Source organism: Humulus lupulus, chromosome 8, assembly GCF_963169125.1.
Source record: "Humulus lupulus chromosome 8, drHumLupu1.1, whole genome shotgun sequence".
NCBI classification, from domain to species: Eukaryota; Viridiplantae; Streptophyta; class Magnoliopsida; order Rosales; family Cannabaceae; genus Humulus; species Humulus lupulus.
The window spans coordinates 162,987,141-163,000,553 of NC_084800.1; the positions used below are offsets into that span (position 1 = coordinate 162,987,141).

General features: G+C 39.7%; 1 protein-coding gene across 1 annotated transcript; it reads left to right on the forward strand.

The window, feature by feature from the left end:
- The first annotated feature begins 682 nt into the window (after positions 1 to 682).
- LOC133796217 (protein SHORT ROOT IN SALT MEDIUM 1-like) lies at positions 683 to 12,682 on the forward strand. The gene is made up of 2 exons (XM_062233694.1): positions 683 to 1,081; positions 12,404 to 12,682. Exons 1-2 carry the CDS (start codon positions 683 to 685, stop codon positions 12,680 to 12,682), a joined length of 678 nt encoding a protein of 225 aa, XP_062089678.1.
- Positions 12,683 to 13,413: the final 731 nt, after the last annotated feature.

A 13,413-nucleotide genomic window follows, 5' to 3' on the forward strand; every position in this document is an offset into this window, starting at 1 on the left:
TAAGCGTTTTCACTTACCTAGTTGTTTCATGTTATAGGTAAGAGCAAGGGCAAGGCAGAGCATTGAGCGCTGGAGTCTACCTTGCAAATGTACATGCGGACCGACCTTTTGGGAAGCCATTTTATTTTTGGAAATGTTGTGTAATTTTTCTAAACTAGGCTGTAACGCCCTACTTCCTTAAAGCCGTTACTAAGTGAGTTTATAAAAGAAACTTTGTGCAATTAACTCGCTAACCGAGGTTTTTTTTTAAAACAAAAGTGTGGCTAAGCTAAAGATAGACCGGCACTCGCTGTAAGTACTATCTCTTCCTTTAGTGTGTTGTTTCCATTTTCTTACCTAAAGTTTATAAATTTTTGGTTAGTAAGAAAATGGCTGGCGAACAAGAGGCAATGGATCCCATCGTAATCGACCCCCTATGGTGTATGACCAGTGGCAGAGAGTCCAAATCTATTGTGCCTTCACTAGCATAGTGCCTGCCATGTTCAATGGAGAGGTCCATTCCAACGAAGTCTGGGCATGGACTTACTCGTTGGACACCATTTTTGAAGACATCGGTACCCCCTATAGGTTCAGGGTAGGATTGGCAAGTTTATACCTGAGAGGGTCAGCTTTTCTGTGGAACCAAGAAAGGCACATGAGGCCAGCCACCCCATACTGGAATAGCTTTAGGGCATTCATAGAGATGACCTTTGGACCTCGAGGTAGGATGTCAAGGTTGAATATAGACTTGCACGAGCTCTTTGCTGCGCAGAACGCACGTGCACATGCGATAGAGGCAGCACAACGACAAGTGACAGCAAATCCAGTGGTAGTTGAGAACCTTCCAATGGAGGAAATGGCTAATGATGAACTCGGCGATGGGGAAATTCCTTATGAAGAGCCGATGGACCAAAATGAGGAAGATTCTGAGGAGGATCCTAAGGAAGATCCCGAGGAGGACCCTGAGGAAGATTCTGAGGAGGATCCTAAGGAAGATCCCGAGGAGGACCCTGAGGAAGATTCTGAGGAGGATCCTGAGGAAGATCCCGAGGAGGATCCTGAGGAAGGTCCTGATATGGCTGCTGACAACGACACCGACAAGGTGTTAGGAGCTGCGTAGGTGTTAGAAACCCACCTACTTTTGAAATATGTACCTACCTTGTATATGATTAAGGAAATTAGTAACTGGTCTAGCAGGGATATAAGTCCATTTTTTTAGGGCTAATTTTGTAAATCCCTTAGACTGTCGACCCAAACTTAAAATGTTGTTGTATATGGTATAGGTTATGAAATGAAGTTGCTAACTTTTATTAAAAAGTGTTGATTGCTTGTTGTGCTTGATAAGTTTGGCGTGCTTGATTAGGTTGATTAACTATCTGTGTCAATATTAACTTCTCATCCTTATGCGCTTAGGAGCTTTTGATTTGAAATCAAACAAATGGCAAGGACAAGAGCTCAAAGAGGAAGGGGTGTTGCTGGCCGAGGCTAAGCTACACCTGCTGATAGAGCTCAGAACGAGCCTGCCGCTAGAGCTCCAAACCAAGCTGCTAGAGTTTGAGAGATAGCCGAGCAAAAGAATAATCTGCAAAGGCTAGTGGAGACGCAAGGAGCCCAAATAGAAAGAGGGCAAAAGAGACAGGAGGATGTTGATGCCCTCCAAGCAGAAAGGTTTGACACCCTTTTGGGATGACTCCCCATGCCACCCAACAATACTCAAAACAACGAAGTACCACCCAAAAACAATGTAGGATAGAACCCTGGTTTGCAGGTTATCATTGAGCAACATGTACAGCCAGTAGAAGCACCAAGAATTTCCCGAGCAAAACCTATATCAGAAAGTTTCGGCAACCAGAATCCACCTATATTCGAGGGGAGCAATGACCCTTCAATGGCAGAGGAATGGATTAGTATTTTGGAAAGAATCTTCGACTTCATTGGAACTATCAAGAGAGAGAAGGTAGTCTGTGCGACCTATATGCTGAGAATAGATGCCCGCATCTGGTGGGACGCAGCCAAGAAAAGCATAACATTGTCGAGATGGAATGGCTAAAGTTCTTGACCTTGTTCAATGGCAAGTACTTTAGTAAGGTAGTGATTGAGCATAAAGTGAATGAGTTCACTAATCTGAAGCAAGGAACGTCAAGTGTGCAGGACTACGTTCGAAAATTTGACCAACTGTCTAGGTTCGCGAAGAACCAGGTGAGCATTGAAGAGAATAAGACCTAGAGTTTTATGAAGGGCCTACGTAGATACATTGCCAGGTGTGTAGACACTGGTAGAACTGGCCCGGAGACGTATGCCGAAGCTGTGGAACGGGCTCTTCGCCAAGAGTCTTGGGCCGTGTCAAACAAGCCAGAACCACAGAAGAACGAAGACTGGAGGTACACTCCTAACAACCCTGGACAATTTTAGGCCAATCAGAATGGCCCAAGGGGAAAGTTCAACCCGAGGTTTGGCCAGAACTCAGGGCGAACAAACAATCCAAGAGGCACAAGTCTAATTTTTGGGGGAAATAACAAAAGAAAAGGGGGACATCCCAATCAGGCAATGGCTAGTCACAACAAACATCCAAGACGTGAGTTTGAACAATGGCCATTGTGCAACAAGTGTAACCGACGCAATCAGGGCGAGTGTGGGGTATGTTTTAACTGTGGAAAGCCAGGGCACTTTGCTAAGAATTGCCGAATGCCAGCCAAGGGCAATGGAAATGACCAACAAAAACAAATTGGAGCTCCGCCTAGAGTTTATGCACTTACACAAAGCGACAAAGGAGCTGGACCATCTGATATGGTGTCAGGTTAGATTTCTATCACCCAAACCTCGGCATATGTATTAATGGATATTGGTGCATCGCATTCTTTTGTATCTACATCCTTTGTGGAAAAACTAAATAGAATTCCTGAGCCTATGCCTATTATTTGTAGGGTATCCTTGCCTTCGAGAGAGGATATGTTGGTGCAGACATGGGTTAGAGCCGTACCAGTTTGGGTTGAAGGTCATGAGCTAACGATGGATCTGTTAGTCTTGGACCTACATGAATATGATGTCATATTTGGAATGGATTGGCTAACCAAATATGGAGTCGTTATCAATTGCAAGCGGAGAAAAGTGGTCTTCCCCCCAGCAGGAGAAGAACCATTCGAGTTCAAGGGTACATCAAGAGAAAAGAAGTGTCCCATGATTTATGCGATGAAGGCGAGAAAAATGTTGACTGACGAATGCATCGTTTTTCTGGCAAACATAGTGGATAAGGATAAAGAGACGAGCCAACAACCATTGGATGTACCGATTGTGTGCAAGTTTCCCAACGAATTTCCTGAAGATCTCCTAGGGATTCCACTAGACCGAGAGATTGTGTTTAAGATAGAGTTGACTTCGAGAACAGTGCTGATCTCAAAGACTCCTTATAGAATGGCACCAAATGAACTCAAGGAGTTGCAGTCACAATGGCAAGAGTTACTGGACAAGAAGTTCATAAGGCCAAGCCATTCTCCATGGGGAGCCCCAATCTTATTCGTTAAGAAGAAAGATGGTTCGATGAGAATGTGCATTGACTATCGAGAGTTGAACAAAGTGACGATCAAGAACCGATATCCATTACTGAGGATTGACGATCTTTTTAATCAACTACAAGGAGCATCAGTATTTTCCAAAATAGACCTGCGATCAGGCAATCATCAGCTCAATGTTAAGGAGACATATATATCAAAGATGGCCTTCAAAACGCGCTACGGTCACTACGAGTTCTTAGTATGTCCTTTGGACTAACCAATGCACCTGCAGCATTCACGGGTCTCATCAATCGCGTATTTCATGAGTATTTGGATAATTTTGTTGTCGTGTTCATTGACGATATTCTAATATACTCAAAAAGCCAGGAAGAGCATGAAACACACCTAGAATTGGTCCTCCAGTGTCTGTGAGACGAAAAGATTTACGCAAAGTTTTAGAAGTACGAATTCTAGCTAGAGAAAGTAAGCTTTATGGGGCACATAGTGTCGGGAGACGAAATTTCAATAAATCCCACCAAAATAAAAGTTGTTAAACAGTGGAAACCTCCGAAAAATGCTCATGAGGTTAGAAGTTTTCTTGGGTTAGCGAGATATTACCGGTGATTTGTGGAAGGATTTTCCAAAATAGTCGCACCAATGGCTACCCTCACCTTTAAAAACATCAAATATGAATGGATTAACAAGTGCGAGAAGAGTTTTCAAGAGCTGAAAACAAGATTGACGACTACCCCAGTTCTGACATTCCCTAATGGCACAGAGGGATATACTATTTATAGTGACGCCTCAGGCCGAGGATTGGGAGCAGTGCTGATACAGCACGAAAAAGTAATTTCTTATGCTTCTCGATAGCTAAAGAATTACGAGAAGAACTATCCCACTCGTGACCTGGAGCTTGCAGCAGTGGTTTTTGCACTAAAAATATGGAAGCACTACCTGTACGGGATACACTGTGACATCTACATTGATCACAAAAGCCTGAAGTATTTCTTCACTCTAAAGGAATTGCATATGAGACAGCGTCGATGGTTGGAATTGTTTAACGACTATGACTACGACATTCTATACCACCCAAGAAAAGCAAACAAGGTGTCAGATGCATTGAGTCGACAACCAAATGCTTATGTGATGACAGTGAAAAAGATTTCGCCGCAGTTACAAGCTGACCTTGCTACCTTGGATTCAGAGATAGTAGTTGGTCAATTGGCTAACCTCTCTATCGAGCATACCATTATGGAAGCTATAAAAGGCGAGCAGTTAGTTGATCCTTGGGTTCAAGGATTGATGTAAGAAGTGAGGAACAAGGGGCAACCAGGATTCCATATCTCTGAAGATGGAGTATTGGGGTTTAAGGGCAGAATATGTGTTCCGAATGATGATGAGATCAAGAAGCTGATCTTTTTCGAGGGACATAATGCTCCTTATGCCATGCATCCGGGTACCACGAAAATGTACCAGGACTTGAAGAAGTACTTTTGGTGGCCTGGGATGAAAAAGGAGATGGCAGAATATGTAGCACACTGCTTGACTTGTCAGCAGACAAAGGTCGAGCATCAACGGCCAGCCGGATTGTTACAACCCTTAGAAATTCCAAAATGGAAGTGGGAGATGGTCACTATGGACTTTGTTACAGGTCTACCAACCACTCCCAAGGGGGACGATGCTATTTGGGTTATCGTGGATAGGCTGACTAAGTCTGCTCATTTCTTGTCGATCAAAGCAACTTATGGGGCACATAAGTTAGCAGATATTTACATTGCAGAAATAATGAGACTGCATGGTGTACCCAACTCCATCGTATTATATTGCAACAGACGTTTTACCTCAACATTCTGGAATAGAATCCAAACTAGGTTGGGTATTAAACTAAATTTTAGCACTTCTTTCCACCTGCAAACAAACGGTCAAAGTGAACAAACAATTGAGACCCTGGAAGATATGCTAAGAGCCTGTGTGCTCGACTTTCAAGGCTCATGGAATGAGAAGATTCCACTAATAGAGTTCGCTTACAATAATAGCTATCATGATTCCATCAAAATGGCTCCGTATGAGGCTTTGTACGGAAGGAAATGTCGATCACCGATTCATTGGCACGAGACCGGTGAAAGAAAGTTTCTCGGATCGGATGAGTTTGATTAGATTACTAAGGACATCCGACAAAAAAGGCAACATTTGCAAACTTTGGTTGATCAATAACGCAAATATGCCGACTGACGCAGGAGACCCGTGTTGTTTGAGGTTGGCAATAATGTGTTGCTGAAGGTTGCTCTGTTACGAGTGGTTATGCGATTTGGGAAGAAAGGGAAGCTTTGCCCAAGGTTCGTTGGACCTTTAGAAATCATAGAGAGGATCGGGAAGTAGCTTATCGTTTAGCTCTTTCACCCGCCTTGTCTAAGGTGCATGATGTGTTTCATGTATCCTTGTTGAGAAAAAACATACGCGATCCCTCGCATGTAATCAGCTATGAGCAGCTAAGTGTGGATCCTCAACTAGTCTATGAGGAGAAGCCGGTGATGATTCTAGACCGAAAGGAAAAAGCGTTGAGGAACAAGATGGTGTCGTTGGTAAAGGTGCAGTGGTGTAACCATGGCATTGAAGAGGCAACTTGGGAAACAGAAGACAAGATGAGCGAGCTATATCCTCATTTGTTTTAAGTTTCGAGGACGAAACCTTTATAAATTGTAGGTATTGTAACGTCCTTCGTTTTCGGGTACCTTTAAACGAATCAAGTCGGGATTGTTTCCCCGAGTTAAGAATATTATTTTAAATAATATTATATTTGTTTGTAAATTATTCCATGAGTTATTGCTATCCAAATTATGAATTTTGTGATTTAAAAGTCAATATAAGACTTTCGATCCTAGACCGACACAAAAACCCTGATCGGGTAAAATTCTCAGAAAATAAAATGAAAATCTATGGAAAATATATTTTGGGCATAAAATACATTCATAAAAATTAAAGTTTGGTAAAAAATAATAAACCTAAGAGAAAATATAAATTTTAGGTCATTTTGTGCTAATTGCTTAATTTTACCGAAATATGGAATTTTATTCCATGAATGGACCTTAGGTTAAATTTTATAGTGTGATTAATTAAATTAAATGTGCGAGACATTTAATTTAATTAATTAATGTTAAGTTTTGTGATTAAAACTTAATAAGAGTAAAAAAGGTGTAGAAAGTCAAATTGGGTTTTTCTTCTTATGAAATAATTGTTCACCATTACAATATATATATATATATCTAAAACATAAATAAAATGAAAAGGGTGGCCGACCATGTGACTTTTTTAAAGGTGTGAACAAAAAATTAATTAAGTTTAAATCCCATCTATTTAAATGTTAGGGATAAAGGTAAGTGGGTAAAACACTTGAGTGTTTTTAGGATAGTTTAGAGTTGTATGAACTCTTCCAAAACCGACCCCCACTCTCCCTCATTCACTCTCATATTTTTTTAAAAAAACTCTCTCTATTTTTCTCTCAATATTCAATCTCAAGAACACTAAGGAGACTTGGAAGCTAAGCTTGATCTAGGAAGGGTTTTCCCTATGGTAAAGTTTCAATAATCTAGACATTTGTAAAGTTTTATTCATAGAGTTTCAAATAGCTAATTATCTATGTTGTTGGGGGGAGTTGGTTAGGGCTTTTGAAAGGTTTTGAAAGAGCCAAAGCTAGTAGGAAGATCCTCACCTTAAGCAAGAACACCAAAGAGGTAAAAAGTTTACTTTTATGGTTGTTATTGTATGATTTTTAGTTTTAAGCATTATTTAGTATAGTTAATGCTTAAAGTTTCTTATTGATGATGTAATAAGGTTATGGGAGTTGTTTTATAATTTTTATGATGCTTGTGTATTGATTTTGGAAAATAAGAACCAAAACCCCCAAGGGTTTTGTAGGAAACCTTAAAACAAAATACATGTTTTGAGCTGTTGATTCCAAGGGGTCTAGCATCCACTGTATATTGATTTTGCAAAATTTAATTATACTATAATGTTTTTGAGATTTAGAACATAATATTGAGGTTTTGAAACACTCAAAAATGTTTAGAAATGAGTAAGTTATGCTATTTCAAAGTTTAGGTAAAAAAACTATTTTTTTTCGTATTCTTCATTTCGGGACCAAGTTTGGACAGCCACTGTATAGGGCAAATGAACCCATTTTTTTTTTTAAATTTGGTGGGCATATTATTGAAATATCCTAGTATTCTACTGTAAAATTTGGTAAGAAAATAGTGAACGGTTTGAAAGTTATTAACTGTCAAAGTTTGGAAAAAATAAGAACTTGAAAATAAGGTCATTTTTACCTCATTGTTGGAAAATGATTTCACCAATAAAAAATGCTCATTTTGACCTAAGATTTTACAAAGACCTAAATGGCATACCAAAAATAGAATTGGGAAATTTTAATAACAATTGGATACGTAAATTTCAAGTTATGAACTAACAAAGTATGTAGTTAAAAATGTGAAAAATAAGGGTTTCACACTTAGTGCAAAAAAATGAGATTTTGGAACTTAAGGTTAAAAGTAAAATTTTGCTTATTTCAAGATATAAACTTGGTAAGTCTTGAAAACATATTTTCACTAAAATTTACCACTTTGAGTTGAATGTGAATTATTTTTATTAAAGAATTTGTATTCTTTTTAAAAATAAGAGATTTAATTTATTAATAGTTAATAAATTAAAAGAGGATTTAAAACCCTATATTTTGATAAAATAATTAAGTGAATTAAATTTCTAGTAAGTAAAATTGATTAATTGCTTTTGAAAAATTAACTAGTCAAGAAGGGAAATTTTTTATCGGTTTTCCTAATTAAGACAAAATAGGCAATTTTCTTAAAACGGTTTTTAGAGATTAAAACCTTAAAAAAATAAAAGGAAAATTAAGAGTTTATTTTTCTTTAAAAATAATTAAGGAATTTATTAGTATTTTCTTAATATAATACCGGTTAAAATCTTACATATTTTAACTGACTTGTTGAAAGTGCGGGTTAATAGCGATACCTTTAAAGAATAAGATTTTTAGCGGATCGTTGGAAAATACTATTGTGATACCCGAGCCTAGGTCTTGAGATCATAGGATAGGTCTGCTCGAGACTTAGGGTTTAGTCTCAAATATTTTGTATGAAATTCCTTAATGGATTTAAAAACCAAATAAGGATCATTAATCCTTATAAATGATTTTGAAAATGACCAAACTGTCCAAAATAATAATAATGCATTATGAGTGCCATAATTAATCCGAGTATACTGTATGGATAACTACAGTATTGGCTAAGCGTAACTGGACTGAACGTTGGAGATTGAAAACCTGTTGAGTGCTAAGGACTCCAAGTAAGTCAACTTATATTGTATGGCTGCAACATGAAATGATTATTGTATTGTATGTTAGTATAAGGATACATGCACAAATATACATCATCGTAGAAAGTTGCTTAGAGACGTTAGTCTAGTGAGTGCTGATTTAGAAAATGTGAACGGTAGAAATCCTTCATATCCTAGACAGCTGATCCCCGTCGCACTGCTTTATTTTATTATGTCCGGCTCATTACCATGACTAGTGGCCAGGAGGTGAGGATTGCTGGTTAAACCTAGGGGCGCCAAAATGAATGGGACCTAGGGGCCCTCGTGCTTACTTAATTAGTGAACAGTTAGAACTCGTGCAAGTGCTCTGTTAAGTTATTCCCGGATAGCAGCCGTGAGTATTGGCCATTCAGTGAGAGTGCCTAGAGATACTAGGGGTTGCCATGTTTGAGTGAGGCTGAACACCATAGGAACTGCTCACCAGCACCACTGATTAACATAGAAGTCTCTGTAAACCCATGTAAATTCGATTACACTCTTGGATAAGTAGTGATTCCATAGGTAACACGATAGTTACCCTTGATGGGGATATTTATTGGCTAGATCTTAGTGTTGAGACTCGATTCTCTCTTACAGATTAGCATTATGTTGGAGGGCGTGTGACGCCCGAATTATTGGAAATTGTCGAGCGTTGGTCTCGAATTATATTGTGATATGATAAATCGGCTTGCTCTGGGATTTTCTAAGTGTGGGGATATATTTGTTGATAAGTTATAGTTGTGATATGATATATCTGCCTGCTCTGGGATTTTCTGAGTGCAGGGATATATTTGTTGATAAGATATAGTTGTGATATAATATATATGCTTGTTCTGGGATTTTCTGAGTGCAGGATTTATCTGTGTATAGGAAATAATTTATCATTGGTTATCAGGCATGACCATAGGTTTGCCAGGACGCTTTAGCGTTCTTGAAATTGATTGTGTAGGGTCTGGATGGATCTGGAACCCTAATGCTCTACATGCTTTTGTTTGAAAGTTGAACTTACTAAGCGTTTTCACTTACCTAGTTGTTTCATGTTATAGGTAAGAGCAAGGGCAAGGCAGAGCATTGAGCGCTGGAGTCTACCTTGCAAATGTACATGTGGACCGACCTTTTGGGAAGCCATTTTATTTTTGGAAATGTTGTGTAATTTTTCTAAACTAGGCTGTAACGCCCTACTTCCTTAGAGTCGTTACTAAGTGAGTTTTTAAAAGAAACTTTGTGCAATTAACTCACTAACCGAGGTTTTTTTTAAAAAACAAAAGTGTGGCTAAGCAAAAGTTAAGGCTGTAATCTTTAAAAAAAAATGCATTGTTTCTTTGAAAACTTCTAGTATTTAACATTTGGGATCCCAAAATAAGGTTTGAAAACTATTTACAACTTAAAATAAATTTACAGTCGAATAATTATTAAAATCACAAATTATTACAGCCATTTCTCAAATAAACCCCCAACCAAAGTAGTCGGGCAGGCCAAACATGTAATGCAATATAGGGTCGTGCCCTGATATCAATTCAATTAAGTCTGCACCCTAACATGTAATGCAATATAGGGCCGTGCCCTGATATCAATTCAATTAAGTCTGCACCCTAACATGTAATGCAATATAGGGTCGTGCCCTGCAATCACACTATGGGCCCATGCCCTGTCCTACGGGTGCTATAGTTTTCTTACCTGTCAATTTGATAGCTTTCAACACTTGACTCCTTGAGCACGATCCCACACGAGCCCTAGCGCACACCTAAACACAGCCATAGGTCAAAGTCATCACCGAACCTCAAGTCCGAAAACCTAGCCTTGGGACCAATCCCGAGCCCCCTGGGAAGTCCTAGATCCACAAAACAAGATGGTGGAATCGAACCCCGAACCCTAGGTCAAAATCCCTTAAAAATAACCCAAAAACCTCTTTCTGGGAACAGGGTAGCGCTACAGGGCTCTAAAGGGGGCGCTATAGCGCTACAAGCAGAACCGCACCACCCCAGAAACAGGGCCTAGCGCTACAGCGCCCAAAGACTAGCGCTGTAGCGCTAGTTGCAGGCAGGCAACACCAGTTTTTCTTTTTCTGCGATTTCTTTGAGCCAATCTCAACCCAAACTTCCCCAAATCTTTACCAAACTCAAAATCAAGCTTATAAACACTCTCCACTCATCCCAAGCATCCCAAATCTTCAAAACCCAAGCACATTCATCCCAAATCTCAAAATTTACCATGATTAACCCTAAACCCAGAAATTCAGTCAAACAACAAAGTTAAAGGCTTAGAATTCATACCGTTGATGCAATTTCGACCTTGATTCATTTCCTAGACCTCCTTAGCTTGCTCTTCCTCAAAGCTTGCCTAGAAATTCCCTAAAGTTCCCATCAACTCAGCTCAAAACACAGCTCAAACCAGCCAAACCCTTAAAACTGAAATTTCTAAAAACTTACCTCAAAAGTTGATGTGTTCTTGCTAATCCTTGCCAAATCTTCAAGTCTAACTTTAAGATCCTTGATGCTCAGCCTATCCTAGCTCTCCACCGAGCTTTGCCCCAAGAAAAAATGAAGAGAAATGGTGGGAGAACCACAAACCGATCCTTTGAAACAAAACCCCTCTGTTTTTCTCTCTTTTCTTTTTCTTCCTTTTTCTTTCTTTTCCACAGCCATCTAACTCTCTCTATCAATCCCACTAAGTATATAAAGCCTCAATTAATCTATCTCTAAAAATCCAATCGACCAAAATGCCCTCCCTATTAATTCTAAACCCTTTTTGTCCAAGTAGGGCCATTTTAGTCATTTTACCCAATTCCCGCTAATCCTCAAGTGTCTCTAATATTTTCCCGCTTGCTTCCCAATACCTGATAAATAACCAAATAATATTCCTCGGTATCAAAATAGACCCCAATATACTCATCAGATTCTTATTTATACCCCAGGCTCGCCCCGAGCCGGGTATAAATTCTCGCCTGGACCTTTCCGCTAAACTGCTCTCTGGGATCGTCTCGAGTCACAAATCACAGATACATCCACATCACAATGTGGTCTCGACAATCATCACATATCAATACAGTTATGCCCAAAATGGCCAAAATTACAATTATGCCCTTCTAACACAATCAGGGCCTACGTGCATACTAATACACATAGTCATGCATCTCAAATAGTCAAATAGTCATATAACATGCTTTAAATCATAACCATGCATTTAACTCATTAAAGTCACACATAAATCCCATCATGCCATCCTGGCACGCTAATCAAGGCCCTTAAGCCTTATTAGCGAATTTGGGTCGTTACATAGGCTCACTCTTCTCTTTATAAAATATGTTTGTAACTAAATGTTAAGTATGGCCATACGACTTTTTAAAAAGTTTTTTTATATGGGTTTTTGAGACATTTTGTTAAATGAAAACTTTTATATTTCCACATTATGGAGTCTTAAACATCCGAGTCGTTACATGCGCGTCTGCTGCTAGAAGGGAATATGCAGCGGCTGTTCAGAACAGCTCTAAGATGGCTAAACAGGCAGCCATGCTTGAGGAGGAACGTCCGAGGTGAAGGGTGGCCAAAGCTAACCACGACGTGCTGACAAAGGCCGTAAAAGAGCTAGAAGTAGAACTGGCAGAGGTGAAGGAGAAAGTTGCATCCACTGAGGCAAAGTTGGTTAGGTCTGTCGAACTGGAGATGGAGCGTGACAATCTGAAGGCAGAGTTAGTGACGATGACCAACAATTGGATGGAGAAGAGCCAGTTCTGTGTGCAGCATGAGAAGTGGATGGAGATGCTGAATAGCATGATCATTGATTTGCAGGAAGATGTGGTGTCTTTGCAAACAGATAAGGAGTTGTGGGAGAAGGAGAGGAAGGAGTTGTAATGAAAGGTGGAGGGGTCGGAGATGAATGTTGCAAATGTACGTAAGCAGAAGCTGGAGGCAGAGCTGCAGCTAAATGCTAAGTTGAAGGAGAAAGAGGAGGCCATAGCCAAAAGCGAGCGACAGTTGGAAGAAATGGCCGAGGTATGTAATGTAGAGACTATTATGGTGATGGTATGGTTGATATTCGTGTATTATTTATTAAGTGCTTGACGTGTTTATTTTGCAGAAGATGGAAGAGGCAGCAATGGAAGCCACAAGGCAGCGCATTAGAGATTGCGAGATTACCGAACGTAAGTTCATAAGAATTGCCAAAGTGGATACTGCAAAAATATCAGGATCTTGTGTTGCGCATTAAGAAGAAAATCCCAGAGGAGAAATGGGCTAAGCTGGAGATGTACTATAAAAGTATAGACGTGAAGGTCAAAGAATATGACATCGATCAGTACCTTAGTGAGCTTGGGGATCTGTAAATCAACTATCCAGTGCAGCATCTGGAGAAATTGAGGCAAAGGGGTGATGCCCTGGGTTTGATTTATACTGCAAGTGGGGAACCTATCAAAGAAGGCAATATTGCAGGGCAAGTGGCTTTTGTCTCGGGTATTGTTGCCATTGCAGAGGTTGCTGGAGAGATTTCTGCACAAAATGTAGCAGAAAAGGAAGCGGATAGAGAATCGATAGCAGCGACAAAAGCAATGTCAATGAGTGAAAGAGGTGTCGTAGAATGGTCGACA